This window comes from Rhagoletis pomonella, unplaced genomic scaffold (genome assembly GCF_013731165.1).
Source record: "Rhagoletis pomonella isolate Grant_MI unplaced genomic scaffold, Rhpom_1.0 Rhpom_scaffold_00008, whole genome shotgun sequence".
NCBI classification, from domain to species: Eukaryota; Metazoa; Arthropoda; class Insecta; order Diptera; family Tephritidae; genus Rhagoletis; species Rhagoletis pomonella.
In genome coordinates, this window is record NW_023458562.1 from 43,294,358 (window position 1) to 43,312,077 (window position 17,720).

The following is a 17,720-nucleotide window of genomic DNA, read 5'->3' on the forward strand; positions in this document are numbered from 1 at the left end:
CAATCATCTTGTGTCTTGTTAAGTGATTGTTGTAAGTTGGCGTCTTAGCTTATTAAAAAATCGGAGTTTTCGTATTTCCGAAATGTACCGTTATATGGTAAGTGGCAGTAATTTTAGTCCGATTTCAAAAATTTTCATCATATTGCTTTTTCACGCCAAGGTTGATAAATGTGCCGAGTTTGGTAGAAATTGGTAAATCGGTTAGCGAGATACACATATGTAGGCATAAGTGGGCGGTGTCACGCTCATTTTCCAAAAATTTCCCTAATTATAATTTTCTACTAAGAGGTTATTGCATATATCGATTTTGAGTAAATTAGCTGAAATAGTTACTTATTTATCGCAGTTTTCGTATTTCTGTAAATTACCGTTATATGGGAGGTGGGCGTGGTTCTTGTCGGATTTCAAAAATTTTCAACAGGTTTCTTAGTCAAGCCCTAAGTAATGTTCTCAGCGAGTTTGGTGGTGATTGGTTAAGGTACTACAGAGATACAGATTTTTATCATAAGTGGGCGGGGCCACGCCCATTTTCCAAAAATTTCATAACTGTCTTACTTTATGCCAAATTTCTACTTCGCATACCAACTTTCAACAATTTGGATCCAGTATTTGCGGAAATATCGTAGTTTTTGCATATTTCGAAAATACCGTTATATGGGAGGTGGGCGTGGTTATTGTCCGTTTCTGCCCATTTTCAATCCCCACCTACCTTGGATAAAGGGAAACCTACTTACCAAATTTTGTTGACATATTTTCTCGAGTTAGCGTATTCACGGACAGACAGACGGACAGACGGAGGGACAGTCACCGCTTAATCGATTTCTCTTTTCATTCTGATCATTTATGTATATATATGTCTATATCTATCTCGATTCGTTTTGGCTGTTACAAACAACCGTTATGTGAACAAATTTATAATACCCTTGTGCACAGGTGCGCTCGGGTATAAAAATTGTGCGTTTGGCCAATTTTGCTCTCACGGTGTCATATCGTCGCTGTAATAATGAAGTAGTGTAACATGAAAAGTATAGTTTTGAGAAAAACGATTTAGAAGTTTTTATAATCCAGTCGACCAAATCTAAACTTTAATTGTGCGCTTCTTATTGAAAATATTCATATTTTAAATACACCACACTTTTTATTGATTCCTTAGCTGTTAATTTACAAAAAAATTCTGTACCATGTTTACTTAGAAATGCCATTTGAGCCCATTTTTCCGAAAGCATCTGCTTATATACTATTTTATCGTTAAACATTTTTATATGAAATCATTGTACACTATTTTATATTGGTTGCAAACTCAGAAAAGTTAATTGATGTATGTCGATATTACACTATTTTATTATTCACATTTTGAAGCTGCCTGTGAAAGTTAGCAGCAATATAATGAAGTAAAATACTCTAGCGCTATTTTAATATTACAAGAATTTTTTTGCGATTTTTTTTAATAATAGTCCAAGTGCACCATGCACTGTTTGTAAACAATTGTAGTACCTACACTTTTATTTGGGGTATTCACAACGGTGTCGTAAGTGTCGTATTGTTCTATTTCGTAAACTTTAAATGCCCAAAAGTATATCAAGGGGATTCGCAAAATACCATCAAAGTCATGTTATGCATTTTCGCAGTGTTAAAAAATAGTTGGTTGTGCATTCAAGTTCTCTTAAACATTTATTTAAGCTTTTTAAGTTTACGACATGCAACAATATGACACCGTTGTGAATCCCTCAATTATAAAATTTCGTTTTTCGTGAATAAGTTCGTGATCCAAAAAAAATCCAAATATTTAAGAAAACTAAAGATTTTTCTAACAGATTAAAGGATTGTCCATCCAATGGAAAGATTATCGAATATTAGTGTATATGACATTCCAGTGACGATATGTAAGTACATAGTATCAGAGACGTAGCTATTATAAGAGAAAAGAATCAAAGTCAATCAGTGGTTATTATATTAAGATACAAATTTTTTGAATCATCTGTAATTATTATTCAAGGACTTATATTATAAAAGTCCTTTCATAATAATTGTTAGAGAGATAAATATTTTTAAGTCTTCAAAGACTTTTATTTTGAGACTTATATTATAAAAGTCTTTTGATAATAATAATTATTGAGATAAATATTTTTGAGTCTTAGAAGTCTTTTAGTTTGAGATTTGTATTATAAAAGTCGTTTCATAATAATTATGAATGCGAAAAGACGGGACCATTTCGGGATTAGTTGGAGACCAGCTCGGGGATAGTTGGGACCTCGTTCGGGCCTATTTTGGGAGTAGTTTGGGACCATTTCGGGACTATATATATAATATAGTTCCAATCTAGTTCCCAACTGGACCCAAACTACCCCCCAACTGGTTCCACGTTCCACGTCCCACTGGTTCCACTCCACGTTTTGCACGTCTCGGATGCTTTTTCATATTACAATTGTTGCTTTCGTACTAGTTACATTACTAGTTCCAATAGCATATTATGCTCCAGGTAGTAAGAAATCGAGCTATTGGTTACATTTTGCACCTTCTAAAGGTTATTGGTCGTTTTAAAATGATACTGCTCCCTTATTACATAAAGGAATTTGTTATTTATCAATTAAATACAAATAATAAATTATGAATACTTTTCCATGTTCTGTTTCCCTCGTGTTACCACCACGCAAATATCGCACTGAAAAGTACCAAAATAAAGCAATACATGTGTAGATATCCCTTTTTACATAACTACTATTTGTTTTTTTGTTATTTTATGGCCTTATAACAATTATATTCAACAATTTGTATGAGCTTGAGGCCGTTTTTAGTGAAAACTTATTGTGGAAAAGCAACAATAATTTGAAAAAATGGAAGAATGCTTTTCCGCAATAAGTTTTCACTAAAAACGGCCTCAAGCTCATAAAATTTGTTGAATATAACTACTATTTTTAAATTTTTTTGGTTTGTTTTCAAATATGTTTATATAAATGGGGCAGTTCACGTCTCAGCGCCCTGAGCGGTGCAAAACAAGCTACTTTTCGACTAGCTGGGAAGCAGACAGAAAATGAGAAAAATAATTCGAAAACTATGATTTCTATAGATTTTTGTACGGGCTATACGATGGTACTATGCGTTTTCCAAAATTTTCACATTTTCATGGTGAAAATTCTAAACGAAAATTTATATGTAATTTTTCTGTATTATGGTAATTTTTAATATTGTTTTTAGTTATCTCAATCGAAAGATCAAGTCTTTTTACATATGAATCACTAATAAAAAGAGACTTTTTTACTTTTCCGAGTTATAAAGCCTTTTAGAGCTCAGCGCTCTAATCTGCTAACCGTGCAACTTCTTGAGGTTTAAATTTAAAACTTTAGCAAAAACTTCCTTAGATAGTCATCTACAATACTGTTTTAAAACAAAAAATGTATATCAAACTTTATAACACAACTTTAGCATTTGAAAACAAACACCCTCTTAATTCTCATAAAAAAGTTATAAACCTGTAGTTTTATTTGTACTGAGTATTAAGAAGTGATGTTAAACTTGAATTCTTTGGAATAGTTTGTAGTTTTTCTGTATGAAAATTTGAAATCGATCGATATACAAACGACTGAGATATAGCGAGTTTAAATGAAAATTTTGTTAAAATTATCATCAAGAATCAGTTCAGCCCAATAATAAAAGCTCAAACAATGCCACGCTGCAGCTTTTATACGTTCGATCACAGTAAAATAAATAGCATTTTGTAGAATCGAACGAACGGTACAGATTTGATATGATGCTATTGTAAAGACAAATTTTAATTTGAACGTATCGTTATAACTGCATCTAGAACTAAAAATCGTCAAAATGGCGCTTATGACAATCTTTTACCCAGGCGACGATATGTGCTCCTCGATTCGATTCACAAGCGTCCAGATTTAAAAATAAAAACTGGTTCATAGGCATGACATTTTTATGAGCTTTTAAGGCATCAAAATACCGAATACGGGACAAAGAAGGGGCATTAAAAGAAATACAGAACATTTGGCGTCCCGAATTAAATAAATAAATTACCAGGACAACTGACAAAAAAAGAGGACTGTCCCGTACGGATGGATGGTCACCGTATCTATTACTACGTTTATACGCACAGAATAATCGACTTAATTGAAAGCGCATTGACACCGTACACATTTCGCTGTAGTGTTGATACTTACGGCTTTATATCGGCATCAAAGTAACCGTCTTCAAAAGCAAACAAAATAAGGTGTTTTCATTTGACATTTTATAAGTTAACATAATGGAAAGTGATAAAGATCTCGTTTTATTCGGCATTATAAAATCGTGGCAAAGGAAAAGAACGATTATTATTAATCAGCTTTAAAATACTGATGCGATTATTTGGAATTTGAGCGGAACAGCTGATCTCCAATTCGCTTTGAGTGAGAGCGGTGTTTATACACTCTTTCTAACTGTCTGGAGAAATAAACTACTGATTTGAAATGGAGTGTGAGCCAAAACACTTCGCTCTTTCAAAGCGAATTGAAATTCAGTTTATACATATGTTTTGAATCGCGGCGAAGTGAATTAAAGCGACTTATGCAAGCGTATAAACTTAGTATATGTACATATGTACATATGAATGCATAATACGCGAAAACTTTCTCGTTATATCAAATCTGTACCGTTCGTTCGATTTTACAAAATGAGTTATGAAATTAAAGGGCTTGGCCTGCGGGTGTGTAATAATTTCTTATTTTTTCAAATTTATTTTAAGGCTTTTAAGGTTTAATCAATTATTACACTATGAGTATCGATCGAAATGGTTTTGAAAAGGCTTTAGTTCTTACACTACAGGGAAACCCCAAACTAGTCAGGAAAAATACTAGATTACAACTAGAATTTCCTGACTGGAACCGAACTAGTTCGAAAATGACCAGACTTGTACCAAGTACAAAACGATTTATTCATGCCCGGTTTTATTTGACCTCGACAGTTTAATACAATAAAGTAAACAAAATATTATAACTTTTATTTGGGTATATTGTAAACCATTAAAGCGAGTACATATTCAATTATACCAGACCTGTTAAATAATGATTAATAATCATAATGATTATTAATTAGAGCATGCTATTTTGGATAACCGTTAGATGATTAAATAACAATATTAGCACCTATTTAAAGATTAATAATCAATTAAAAGTTGTTATTTAATCCACTACTTAATTTTAATTACATGATTATTTTGTTATTTTTGATCATTATCAATTATTTTTGACTTTTTTTAATTACACGATTAATATGATTATTTGATTAGTTTCAATTATAAATCAACAAGACAAAAATTAAGAATATTTAATACCTGCATGAATTATTTATTTATTTTATTCTTATCGAAATCTCAAATTTTAAGCGTTAATTACTTTTTTTATAAAATTTTAAAAAGAAATGAATATGAAAACTTTTATTTTTATTTAAGTTCAGTCGAAAATGAACTAAAGTATTTTATTTATTTTGAACTAAAATGTTTTTTTTCATATTTAGTATTATTAAAATAGTTAAAAATATAGTATTTATTGTACCTGAAAGCTGAAATTTAACACTAATTATTGGCAAATCTAAGGCTGCTAAATAAAAATGTGTAATATATTAAAGTGTGCTTATTCAAAAGTTTTTTATTTTATATTCATGAATTCATTTTATTTCTATTTATAGTGGTTTTGGTCTATAATTGGACTAGTATGTTTCTTTCTATTTTGAACTAGTATGAGACTGGTATATTTCTGACCGAAGTCTGACAATTGCCATCTCGTAGGGCATCCCCATGTTAAAAATACCAGTTGATTGCAAGGAAAAAAGATAGTTGGCTGACTAATTGGGAATGCGGTTCATACTAGTTGTGAGATAGTTTGCAACTAGTTCATTTGATTACAGGGTAATTACATGTGGGAGAGTGGCCACCTTTTTCAAACAGCGAGTTCGACTTAAATAAAGGCAGAAAATTGAAATGTATCTCCAGATATGGATGTCAGACGAAAGAGTTTGTGGCTTGAAAATATTTTGCAGAGGGTTGCCACCTTGTTACAAAGTTAGATTCAATATAAGCAACAGGTTAAATAAATTTCTTCAATGTGAATATAAATCAAAATTGCTTTGAAGAAACTTTATTTCCAAACTGAATGTAGGAGGGTTGCCACCCGATTTTATAATTAAATTCAATTTGAATTAAGAGTATTACATAATTTAAATATGTATCACATTACAAGTGTCAGACGAAAAGGGTTTAACGAGGTTTTGGTTTAAAAATTATATGAACAGGATTGCCATCTGTTTGAAAAGTCGAATTGAATTATATGAAATATTGAAATATTGGCGTTAAGCAGAGGAGTGTTAGGAAATACTTATAATAATAATAATAATAATAGATTGGCGCTTACACATGTTATTGTTTGGCCGAGCTTCTCCTCCATTTGTGGCGTGAGCCTTGATGTTGTCACACAAAGCGGAGGGACCTACAATTTTACGCCGACTCCGAACGGCGATTGTATTTTTATGAGAAGCTGTTGTTCATGGCAGAAGTGCACTCGGAGGTTTGCCATTGCCTGCCGAGGGACGACCGCTGTTAAGAAAAAACCTTTTTTCTATATTTTTTGGGATGTTGCTTTGACCAGGGCTTGAACCCAGGTGCTGCGGAGTTCCACTGCTTACCACTACACCACAACGGCCGACAACTAAGAAATACTTCGTTTGAGCATTTATAGCATTAAAGAAGGGTTTTCCACCTGTGTAAATAGTTAAATTCAAATTATTATTAAAGTGTTTGTATATATTGACATGTGTTAAGAATGTTTTTTCGCAACTTTATTTGAGAGGGTTGTCATATGTTTTAGAAATTAACTTCAACTTGTATTAAGGGAATTAGATACACAATTTAAATATGTATCGCAATATGTGTGGCAGTCGAAAAAGGTTATACAAGGTTTTGGTTTTAAAATATTTTGAATAGGATTGGCACCTATTTAAAAATTGGTATTTAATTAAAGTATGCATAAGTTAAATGATATATTAAAATACGGCGTGAAACGAAGGTGGTAAGTTATACTTAGTTTAAATATTCAGAATATAAAAGAGGCTTGCCATCTGTTAAAAAAGGTTAACTCAAATTATTTAATAAGTTATAGCAATTACTAAAAACAATGAAACGGGTTAAAATGAGTTTATTTCTGAACTGTATTTATGAGGGTTGTGCCGTATTTAAAAACTCAGATTTAACATAATTCATCAGACTCGTGAAATATGTAGGTTTCATAAAATCAGACGCAAGAGGTTTGTTTATTTCTTAACTATATTTAGGTTTTAAAAAAAATATATTTTTTCGATTTAATCAGTTCCAGCAAATACGGGTTTCGGTGGTGCAATATGTCTTTATTTTATTTTTTTTAATAATTTCGAGTGAAATAACATTTCTCTACTACTTCATCTTAAAAAGAAAAAATTGAATTCAATATTTCTTCGTTCATAACTTCTATATCTCTGTGGATCATTAGTAAAGCTAAACCATTTAATCTTTGTTCCCCAGTTTTACTTCGTAAATATGATTTATGCTTAAAGGGAGCGTTCGCTGGAAGCAACTCTCTCAGGAAGTGTTGCGCCTATCTAGAAGAATCGGTATGCCTTTAGGTAAACTGATTGATTGCAAGCATTAAGAGCATCCAGGAATGTTGTTAGACTAATCTCCGTAGGTACACATTTCTGATAAATTTCGCTAGCGATTTCACTGAACAATCTTGATAGACTGAAGCAAATGCAACTCTGTCGCAAGTGTAAACGAAAAGAGAGTATGGGGCGTTCATGCAACAGATATTCATTGAAATGTCGGTACTGAAATGCATATGACAATTGAAATTTTAAATTAATTTGGTTGAAGGCGGTGATTTACAAGTAGAATTCGGTGCCCACGGATTTTCAAGTAGGCCATAATTCCCGTTATCGCTTAGTTCACGGCGACAAAAACTTGACACATCATTAAGAGGAACCTGGAAGAATATGAAATTGTAATTCGGCCGCAGGCATGTAAAACTTGATTTTCGGGACGCAGAGTGTTGCGAAATTACCGGAATCTTGAAAACAATAGTGGTCAAAACCTTTTAAAACTTAGTGAAGCGACCTTTGTTAGGTCTTAAACAAACTACGCCTAATCTTTAGTATTCATACATGGTAGTAAAATTCCAATCGAATTCGTATATATCTCATTATTATATACTGGGAACTATGGGAATTGGTAACTTACTCTGAAAAAGAAATGGACACGGGACTAAATATTTAATCCCGATCCCTCCCATCCCAAATTCAATTTTTAAGTCCCGAACCCGCCCATCCCGACGTTTCTCAGAATTGACAGCGGGTCCCGTGGGTCCCGAAATCTATCACTAAAAAATGTATCTATAAAAAAAAATTGTAAAAGGTCTGGCACCTTCCGATTATTTTGCTTTGCAAGTGCATATTTCGTACATCGATTTTAAGGGAGATTTTCTGAATTTGCGGAAGCTGCGGTTCTATCGGAAGTGTCCGTAAAGGATACCTGCCCGCAAAATTTTTAAAGACCTTCCCGATATCGTCCATCCCGGCCAATTTGAAATCAGTACTGTGGGTCCCGCGGTTCCCGATATTCCGCGCCCATCTCTACTCTGAAATTAGGTGCACTAAGGTCCTCAGTGTCGAAGCGTTTTAATTTGTTCGCTACTTGATACTCGTCAGATGAATTTTTGGCTATCAATTTAGTTTCTGCAAATTCGGCTGTCAGAGGGGCAGAATTTGTCATTTAAAATTGTCCGTTATTTTTACACAATGCATTCGGAACGTAGCACTTCCAAAACCCCTACTTGTGTTCGCCCCTGATTCAATACAATAAAAACGAATATTTCATGTAATGTTTTTAACTTGAATGTGATCTTAATAATATCACATATTCTACGTTTGATTTTAGCGGCCCGCAAGTCAAGTCACTCTTTTCTACTCAATCCATCGGCATGAGGTAGAATCGATCAGTCGAATTGGATTTTCATTAATACGTGGTTTTTTTTTCTTCGGAAAAATTACGTCCAAATTATATTAAACTTTTTTTTAAATATTGTATTTTTCGCCAGTTTTTGACACTTCAACAAGTTTTTCTCAAAAACTGGACTTGCTAGAAAAATGTTATAAATGCATTTCAAATCCGCATAAAAAAATCTGTAAGATGAGGTCGGCCCCGTTTTTGAAATAAAATACGACAAAATTTTGTTGAACGGTGTTGTTAAATCAATGATATTTTATCTTTTTGTTATATAGTTTTATGTATAGTATATATTCTAAGATATTTGCGTGAATAGTATTGTACATATGTACATACATAATTTGTCGACTTACAAACATATGTACATTATGTACATTTGTAAACATTTAGGTGCATATGTTCATTAACTTACTGCATTCTCTCTCTTTTTCTCTTTGTCTCCATATCACTGATGTAGGTCAATATCCCGGCTTGTGCGGACTCTTTGTATCGGGCATATTTTCCGCTAGCCTTTCGACTGTTTCATCAGCGGTCAGCTCATTATCAACTGTGACATTAGAGGACTACATCAAACCCCTCTACAAGCGTATCACAAATAATCCACTACACGAAGCAAGATCAACACTGCCAAGTAAAATTATGGCCGCCATTTATGGACTCGTATGTATTGGTATGGCATTCACGGCCGGTTCAATGGGTGGCGTTCTGCAAGCGTCTCTCACTATCTTCGGCATAATTGGCGGCCCATTGCTAGCTCTTTTTACCCTGGGTTTATGCACAACGCGATCAAATCAACGTGGAGTGTTGATAGGTCTGCTGATCGGGCTGATATTTTCGTTCATTATCGGTTTTGGTGGACCAAAGCCATTGCCAACAATGCTAGATTTCAAAGCTGATGGTTGCGTAGCCGCAATTAATAGCACCTTAGTCGCCGAGGCGTTTACCCAGACTGACAACATCGCGCTCAATATCACCACACAACTGTTGGCCACAGATGAAGCTAAAGTAGATTATTTTTGGATATACAGACTGTCGTACTTATGGCTTTCTGTAATTGGTTTTTTGATCACCTTAGTTGCTGGATATGGACTAAGCTTATTGCTGGAAGCATTAAAATTGGCAGATAATAAGCAAATTTACTTAGACAATCAACTAATTGATGGTGATTTGTTCATACCACCGCTTGCACGAAGATTAGGAGGTAGTCAGATTGAGGAAATGACTAAACTGTAGATGCTTAAATCCGAGGGTTCAAATTAGTTATGTAAGGAAAAATTTAGATAAATATTTACAAAAGAAAACTATGTAATAGTTTTCATTGTAAGTACAAAAGTAATAATGAAATGTTTCGGATTCACTTAAACAAGGTTTAGTACCATTGATTCAAGCATATGATTGGTGTTGTGGTGGCAAACTATCGATAGTCACGACTATCTACCAACTTAATTTTGACTATGAATACGCCCCCATTCCGTTGAATATAGTTTTTTAAAGACCATAAGGACCTACCTTAATAATGAAAATATGATTTAAACAACTAAACGTTAAATTACGTATTCTGCTTTCTAAAGCCAATTGTTTTTATTTAGGATTTTAGTTGCAATCTTTTTTCGTTTACTATTAAAGCTGCTTTACTGTACAATCGTTCCGATTCAACTGATGACGTTAAGCCAATAAAGTTGCCATATATTCTTTTATATAAAAGTATTGCCGCTTAATACAATGCACATTCACTATTTTTGTGTCTTAAATTTAGAAAATTTTCGATAGTGAAAATACTCGATAGTTTTGAAAAACTAGTATCGATAGTGCCATCGGTAGTTTGCCACCACTAGAATGATGTTAACCGATGGAAAATCAAATAAATTTCCCAGGCAATTGAATGGATTTACATGCATAAATATTTACATAAAAATGCATAGAACTTAACGTTTTTGCCGATCGTTTTTGTCACCGAAATGGGGAAGAATTAACCTCAGCAGTTTTATAACGATCTGGCACAAATATACGTACACTTATAAACAAATATACAGGAGCAATCCAGACTTATGAAGAGACCTATTTTTCAGCGATTTGAAGGGAAAATGTGTAGAATCTGAGTTAGCTTTTTATTATAGCACTTGTGGGCCATGAAAGTAAGTTCAGCCAATTAAGTTTTAAAAGTAGTTGCCTAATGTCGTTAAGTTTTTGCTCTCTATTTTGCATTTATTATTATCAAAAAAGTTAATTTGGTCGATCCCTGTGTTCCAAACTACAGCCATTTTGAGATTTACAGGGAATCAATATGAGCTTTTGTGTAGCGCTTTCTTTTTCTAATTTCACTAAAGTTTTATTAGGTTTTAGTAGTTTTTGTTAATCTTAGAAAGGGTTTTATAATCATTTTTGGGATGAAAAACTTTGTAAACCGTTTTTAAATCTCATATTTGCTGGAAGACATAATATAAATAAGAGCTGGCCGTCATTCTTGTGTACTTAACTAAGAAAATTTAATATTTGCTGGCATAGGAAAGTCTTCCAGCAAACCCACGAAAGCACTTCTGCCCTGCTAATATGTATCTGAATGATGTGTTAGTACTTACGTAGTACATACATGCCCGCCTTTGCATATAGGCGTATTTAAATAAAAATCTATACAAAAAAGAATAGAAAATTAGTTAATTAATATAGAATAGAGATTTTTTTTATTAATTGCAAAATTATTTGGTAGGAGTTTTTTGTAATAACTGCAAAAATATTGTTCCTTATAGGCTTATAATCGTAAACATGTTACTTAAACCTGCGTACTTTTATCTTGAATATATTTACATAAATACAAATTAAATATAGTTTACACATTTAATCCGTATAAAGTTTTAAGGAATGAAACTAATTCATATGTTATTAAAAAATAAACTGGTAACAAATCAGAAAAAAATATTAAATGTACTGAAGTCTTCCATTTTAACAATAGTCAAAAGGTAATTCCTAGTAAAATAATTTGGATAACTAAAGAAACCATCTTAAAAATAAAGGCATTATGCAGATTGCAAAGGATTCATTATAAATGTATGTATACATATCGTTCATTTACTTCAATAGTGTCATAGTCCAAAATAATACAAAATCGAGTTAAAAATTCAATAGATGTACCGACTACCAGTAGTAGTTCACTAGAACAAAATATGTATTCATTTTTAGTATGGAAGTATGTATGTATGTGTATCGCTCATTGACTTCAATACTGTCATAGCCCAAAAAAGCGAAATTCGAGAAAAAAGGCTTTAAAGTTTAAAGTACATATACTCCCATGTATACAAATTTTGTTCTAGTGACCCAGCCAGCAGAGAAACGTACTTTTTGCCGAAAATGCAGTTTTCGTACATTTTTCGTTTCCGGAAATGTTCAGAAAACAATTTTCATATTTGTTAATTTTTCGTATCCGAAAAATGTCATCATCTTATTCCAAAACAATAATTTTAAAATATTTGTTCAAACTGGGCATTTGAAAACATGTATACATATTCGCCAGTAGCTGAGTGTGCAGAGAAGTGTGCTACTATTTGTTAGCTTTCAGGAGGTCCCAGGTTCGGAATTCCGCCAAAAGCAACACATTAAAATTAGTTATTCAAATTGAAATAATTGCTGAATCTTATATTTGTTTTTTGTTTGGTTTCCTGTAACTATGAAAAAGTTTCTGTGAAGTTCATAATGAAATCGTTTTCAACGAAAAATTGAATCAGACAAATTTCAGGAAAACAGCCGAAAGCGCATCCGTTTTACAACCATTTTCGATAGTTTTCTGCACATACGCTTCGGATGAACACTTTAGTGGGAGAACTGATCTGAAAAATGTCAGAAAACGGAATCGGAAAACTGATGAAACATCAGGTTTTTATACGAAATTGTTTCCATTTTCGGATACGTTTCCGGATATTTTGCTGGCTGGGGAGGTACTGGTAATCAATACAAACATGAAATTTTGAAACAACATGGAGGAAAACCTGGCGACAACTTCTTCATACTCAACTGAAACTTTGTGTTTTTTGAAATTATGATATTATTTAAGTAAACGGCCGGTATGTAAATTCAAAACTTTGAAGCAGTTTTATGTACGTACTTGAGATGTGCGATTAATCGATTAAATAACTTTTTAAATATTCATAATCCTGATTAGTCAAAAAACGTGATTAATCAGATCCTGAGTAAGCACTGTTTACTCAAAAATTTTATTGAAATCTGAGAGACTTTGCTCATATTTATCTTTCGAGTTTGCTTTCATAGCAACTGAGTTTTTTTTTTTAATAAATAATACATGAATACAACATTTTTCTTATTAACAAAAATATAATACCAAATGAGCGCCTTATTGGCTGCATTTCTTTATTCATTCTGAACGTTTGGAATAAACTTTTTTGTTTACTTATTCTTTAGAACGATCCTGATGATATGTTAACGTATATTTCAAACGCATTCTGTTTATTCTGGCTGTGAAATGTGATTATCTGGAATGTATTAAGAAACACAGCCATTATGTTGATCATTGAAATGAAAAAAATATATACATATGCATGAATGTATGCATATATGTATACATTTTTTTTATAAATAATATAGCACCAATTATTCAGGTTTCTGATTAATAAAATAAATTAAATTATGATTAATAAAATGTAATTAATCGGGAAGACATCACTTTGTCGAAAATGATTATTAATTGAAAATTATTATTATTTTATTAATCAAGTTTCTTCGATTAATTGATTAATCGCATATCCTTAACATACAAACATATATTTTTGTACGTACACAAATTTACATATGTATGTATATATTCGAAAATAAGCTATAAGTATTGCTAATACATACGGAGGTATTTATAAAAAAAACACCAATAACACACTATAATAAAAAAAGAAAAACATACATACGTACATATCGTCGACAGAAATTCAAAAAGACGTAGCAAACATCATCGCTGAAATGCAAAAAGCCATAACTAATAAAAAATTCAAAATTCACTTTGATTTATATGATGGAATACAACTCCCACATAATTTTATGAAAAAAATAAAAATATTAGTCTCGACCTTTTCAATTTCAGTTGCGATGTTTTTACGTCTTTTTGCATCTCAGGTGACGACATGTATGTATTATACTGCATCACTCCCCATACAAAAAAAAAACGGTACTGTTTTTCCATTGGAATTATAAAATATATTATATTTTAAGACGTCCACCAAAATATTTCGGAAAAATATTAAGATTTAAGCGAGCAGGACCGATTTGAAAATACTTCCAAAAATGGAGTTTTTTTATGAATAAAAATAGTTTCTTAAAGATGTTCTTTGAAAAAATCCCCTCAAATGAAAAAACGGTATAAGCTCAAAAAATTTACATAGAAATATTAAAAAAAAATAAATTTTTACGGAAACGTAATAATAAGATTTTTAATGCTGTTTTTTAACCTTTTTCAAAAATTGGTATAAGAAAAACTGAACCTAAACTCTTCCGATTTAGACTTGTAAGGTATTAGATGCAATCCCGTATTCCTCGGACTCGGATTAGTAAAACTGTCAAAAATAAAAATTCGCTCAGAGCGAGAGAGTAACATTGAAAAGTACGGGATCGCTTTCTAGTAAAAAATGGTAACTTTTGTCAACTTCAACATAACCTCCAAATTTTGGTTGTAAATTTTTGCTTATTTTGTATGTAAACACACTCAGCTCGCACATGTAAATAACCAAAAATACTTTCAAATTCATTAGAATCCACTTAAACAAGTAATTAAATACTTTTCAACATGAATTAGCAGAGTGCACTTTTCTTTTGTTTACAATTTGGTTGCCAAACACACTACAGCTGATCGTTTGACACATTTACCAGAATTTACCAGCAAAAAATTCTCGGGCTAAAACTGGTAACTTCTGACAGAGAGAGAACGGCATTTACTCTCTTTTTTGTCCTCTCAATAGTCAGAGAACCGAGTACGGGATCGATTTCCAGTAAAATCTGACTGATTCTGACTATTTCTGACTCATACGGGATCGCAACTATTCCGGACTCGTACGGGATCGCAAATATTCCGGACTCGTACGGGATCGCAACTATTATTGGAAAGGTATTTTCTCACCCTTTTTATTTCTTTGCTAATGAGCTCATTCAAAGGATGAAAGAGAAAGGTAGGATGAACGAACATCATTCAAGATTGAATTAATAGCGTTTTCTTTTCTCAAAAAAAATTCTGCCCTTTTATATGGGAACTCTTGCTTGCGTTGCCCTGAAGCCTGAAACCTGAGAAAATGTTGCGTTCATTAATAATAATTAATAATAAAGCTGAATTATTCACTTGGCCTGTAAGTCTTTAACAATTTTAAAGCAAAACACTTATTTCTGATAGGGAAAATAATTGCATTTTTGCAAGATTAAATTAAAAATCAACCATGCAACTCTCACCCTCACGTTTATTTGAGGGCAGAAAAGGCAGCACTTTCGCCGGATCAGAGCGCAACCTGCTGAGAAAAGAACACGACGCCTTATGAAAGGGCTGAGAAAAGAACATAAAAATGTGACAGCTCTAACACAAGACAGAATAAGTGCAGCCTTTTTTCGAGAAAAGAAAACGCTATAAGATATGTTGGTATTTGAAAAAGAAAAAAATATTGGGACACGAATGACTTTTTTGCACATAAATAAAAATAGTGGAGGTATTTTCAAATCGGTCCAGCATTGTCCGAAATATTTTGGTCAATGTCTTAAAATATAATAAATTTTGTAAAAACCGCAACTTTTTTTGGTGATGCAGTCTAGTATGTATTAATTACATATAAATGTATATCTACCAATTGAATTAAAATCATGTGTAATTATGTACTTTCAATTTTGTTTATACATACATACATATTGTCGTTTAAAGTACAAAACCGCGTGTCGTCGTTATGCAAAACCGCGTAACTGACATTTGCCAAAAATGGAATTTGCTCACACAAGCTCTAGGCTCAATCATTATCCATTCGTCCTTAAATATACTAGCAGGAAACACGATTGCTTTATAAAAAAAGGAAACCATTTTGAAATATGCGTGTTTTTACTCTCTGGAAAATTATTAATTCTACCTCACATATGCGGTTTTGCATTTTGTTGATACGCGGTTTTGTACTTTACTTACGACGATATGTATATGTACAAAATATGCGTGCACATATGTATGTATTTATTAAAATATTTATGTATATGTATGTTTATGAATGAACGTTCTTGAAACCATAAGGTACAGCGTTAAAAACTCACACGAGTGTCCCCGAATTCAAAAATAAAAATATTGTGTACATATTAAATTTTAAGGGCAGATGTGAGCACGTGAAAATCTCGAAATACTCATACATACCTTTTTTGAAGTTTGAAGCACAACGATATTACATATTCAGCCTTATCGCCTTATCCGTGGTAATAAATCGTTCCCAAAATTCTACAGGCAAAACAAAATATGTAAAATGGGCTAAAACGGTTTTTGTTTTGCTTTATAATTTGGGGAAATATTTCTTCACATGGAATTCGCAATGAGGCTGATTTAGAGTCATATTGCCTTATGTCGCAAAGTTTTTAACAGTTAAATAAATAAATAGAGGACTTGATCCCACAAACCACTATTTCTTAACAGTATGAAATTTCATAACGGTATAATAATGATATGTACGTACATATAAGAACTACCTATATACATACGTATGTACATATGTATGAGAAGACAAACCGTTGTGCTTGACTACTTGTAGTACCTACATAGATGTATACAAAGCTGTTAAACTATATGTAAAACAGAATCTATAATAAAAAAAGAAAAATTATTAATTATTTTTATGTATGTCTTAAATTCTTATATTTCTATTCAATTCCTGTTAAAAAATTTGCAGGATGATTTGTGCTTTACTATGTTGTTCCGAACGATTGCTTTAAAAGTTTTTCGAAATGGTGTAGAATTAGTGATCATCGCGGGTGAAGTAGTTGATCCAGCGTGTTAATGTATTTTCGAATATTTTAAATGAAAGTAGAGAGTGTGGAGCCTTATCTTCAATACCAAAAATGTATATGTATGTATATTTATTGCCTACCGTGCACTCTACTGAATAAAGACTTGGGCCATTCCATTGTGACTGGTGGAACATTTTACTCCAGAATGTCATCAATTGTGAATTACAACTCGTCGGAACTTATACAACAACGAATGATATTTTTTCGAATAGAACCATAAATTCCTAAAAAAAAAAAACGATTTCTTAGTTCTATGTAATCAGTCTTGCCATTTAGCGATTTTCCCACTAGATCTAGCGATTTTATTGTCTACTTAGCGGAAAAAATTAGAATCCGGTGACTCGCGGAATTTTTAGCATTTATTTAGGAGATTTTAGCTAGTTTTTAGCTGTTTTATTAATAATGATCGCAATAGGGTGTTTACAACTTCGTTGAAAGCAGTTATTTGAAAGACATTTTACACCACTTACAACTAAAAGTTGCCTCTAAAATTTCCGCATGTAAACACAGTGATACATTTGCATTTTGCAATGCAAAAAATCTATGACACTGAAACGTAACTTAATAATAATAATATGTAATAGATTGGCGCTTACACATATGTATGTTAGCGCTTGGCCGAGCTTCTCCAAATTGTGGCGTACGCCACACGAAGGGGAGGGACCTACAGTTTTACGCCGACTCCAAACGGCGATTGTACTTT

The 17,720-nt window shown here is 32.4% G+C and overlaps 1 protein-coding gene across 2 annotated transcripts in view; it reads left to right on the forward strand.

The window, feature by feature from the left end:
* The window catches only part of LOC118744906 (putative sodium-dependent multivitamin transporter), a 43,911-nt gene extending 31,917 nt beyond the window's left edge, over positions 1 to 11,994 (forward strand). The window contains exon 3 of one of the 2 annotated variants that reach the window (XM_036478333.1): positions 9,468 to 10,243. In XM_036478333.1, the coding sequence (XP_036334226.1) occupies positions 9,468 to 10,243 (776 nt within the window). Of the gene's footprint in view, positions 1 to 9,467 lie in introns of both variants that reach the window. The other variant, XM_036478334.1, reaches the window with a different exon arrangement.
* Positions 11,995 to 17,720: the final 5,726 nt, after the last annotated feature.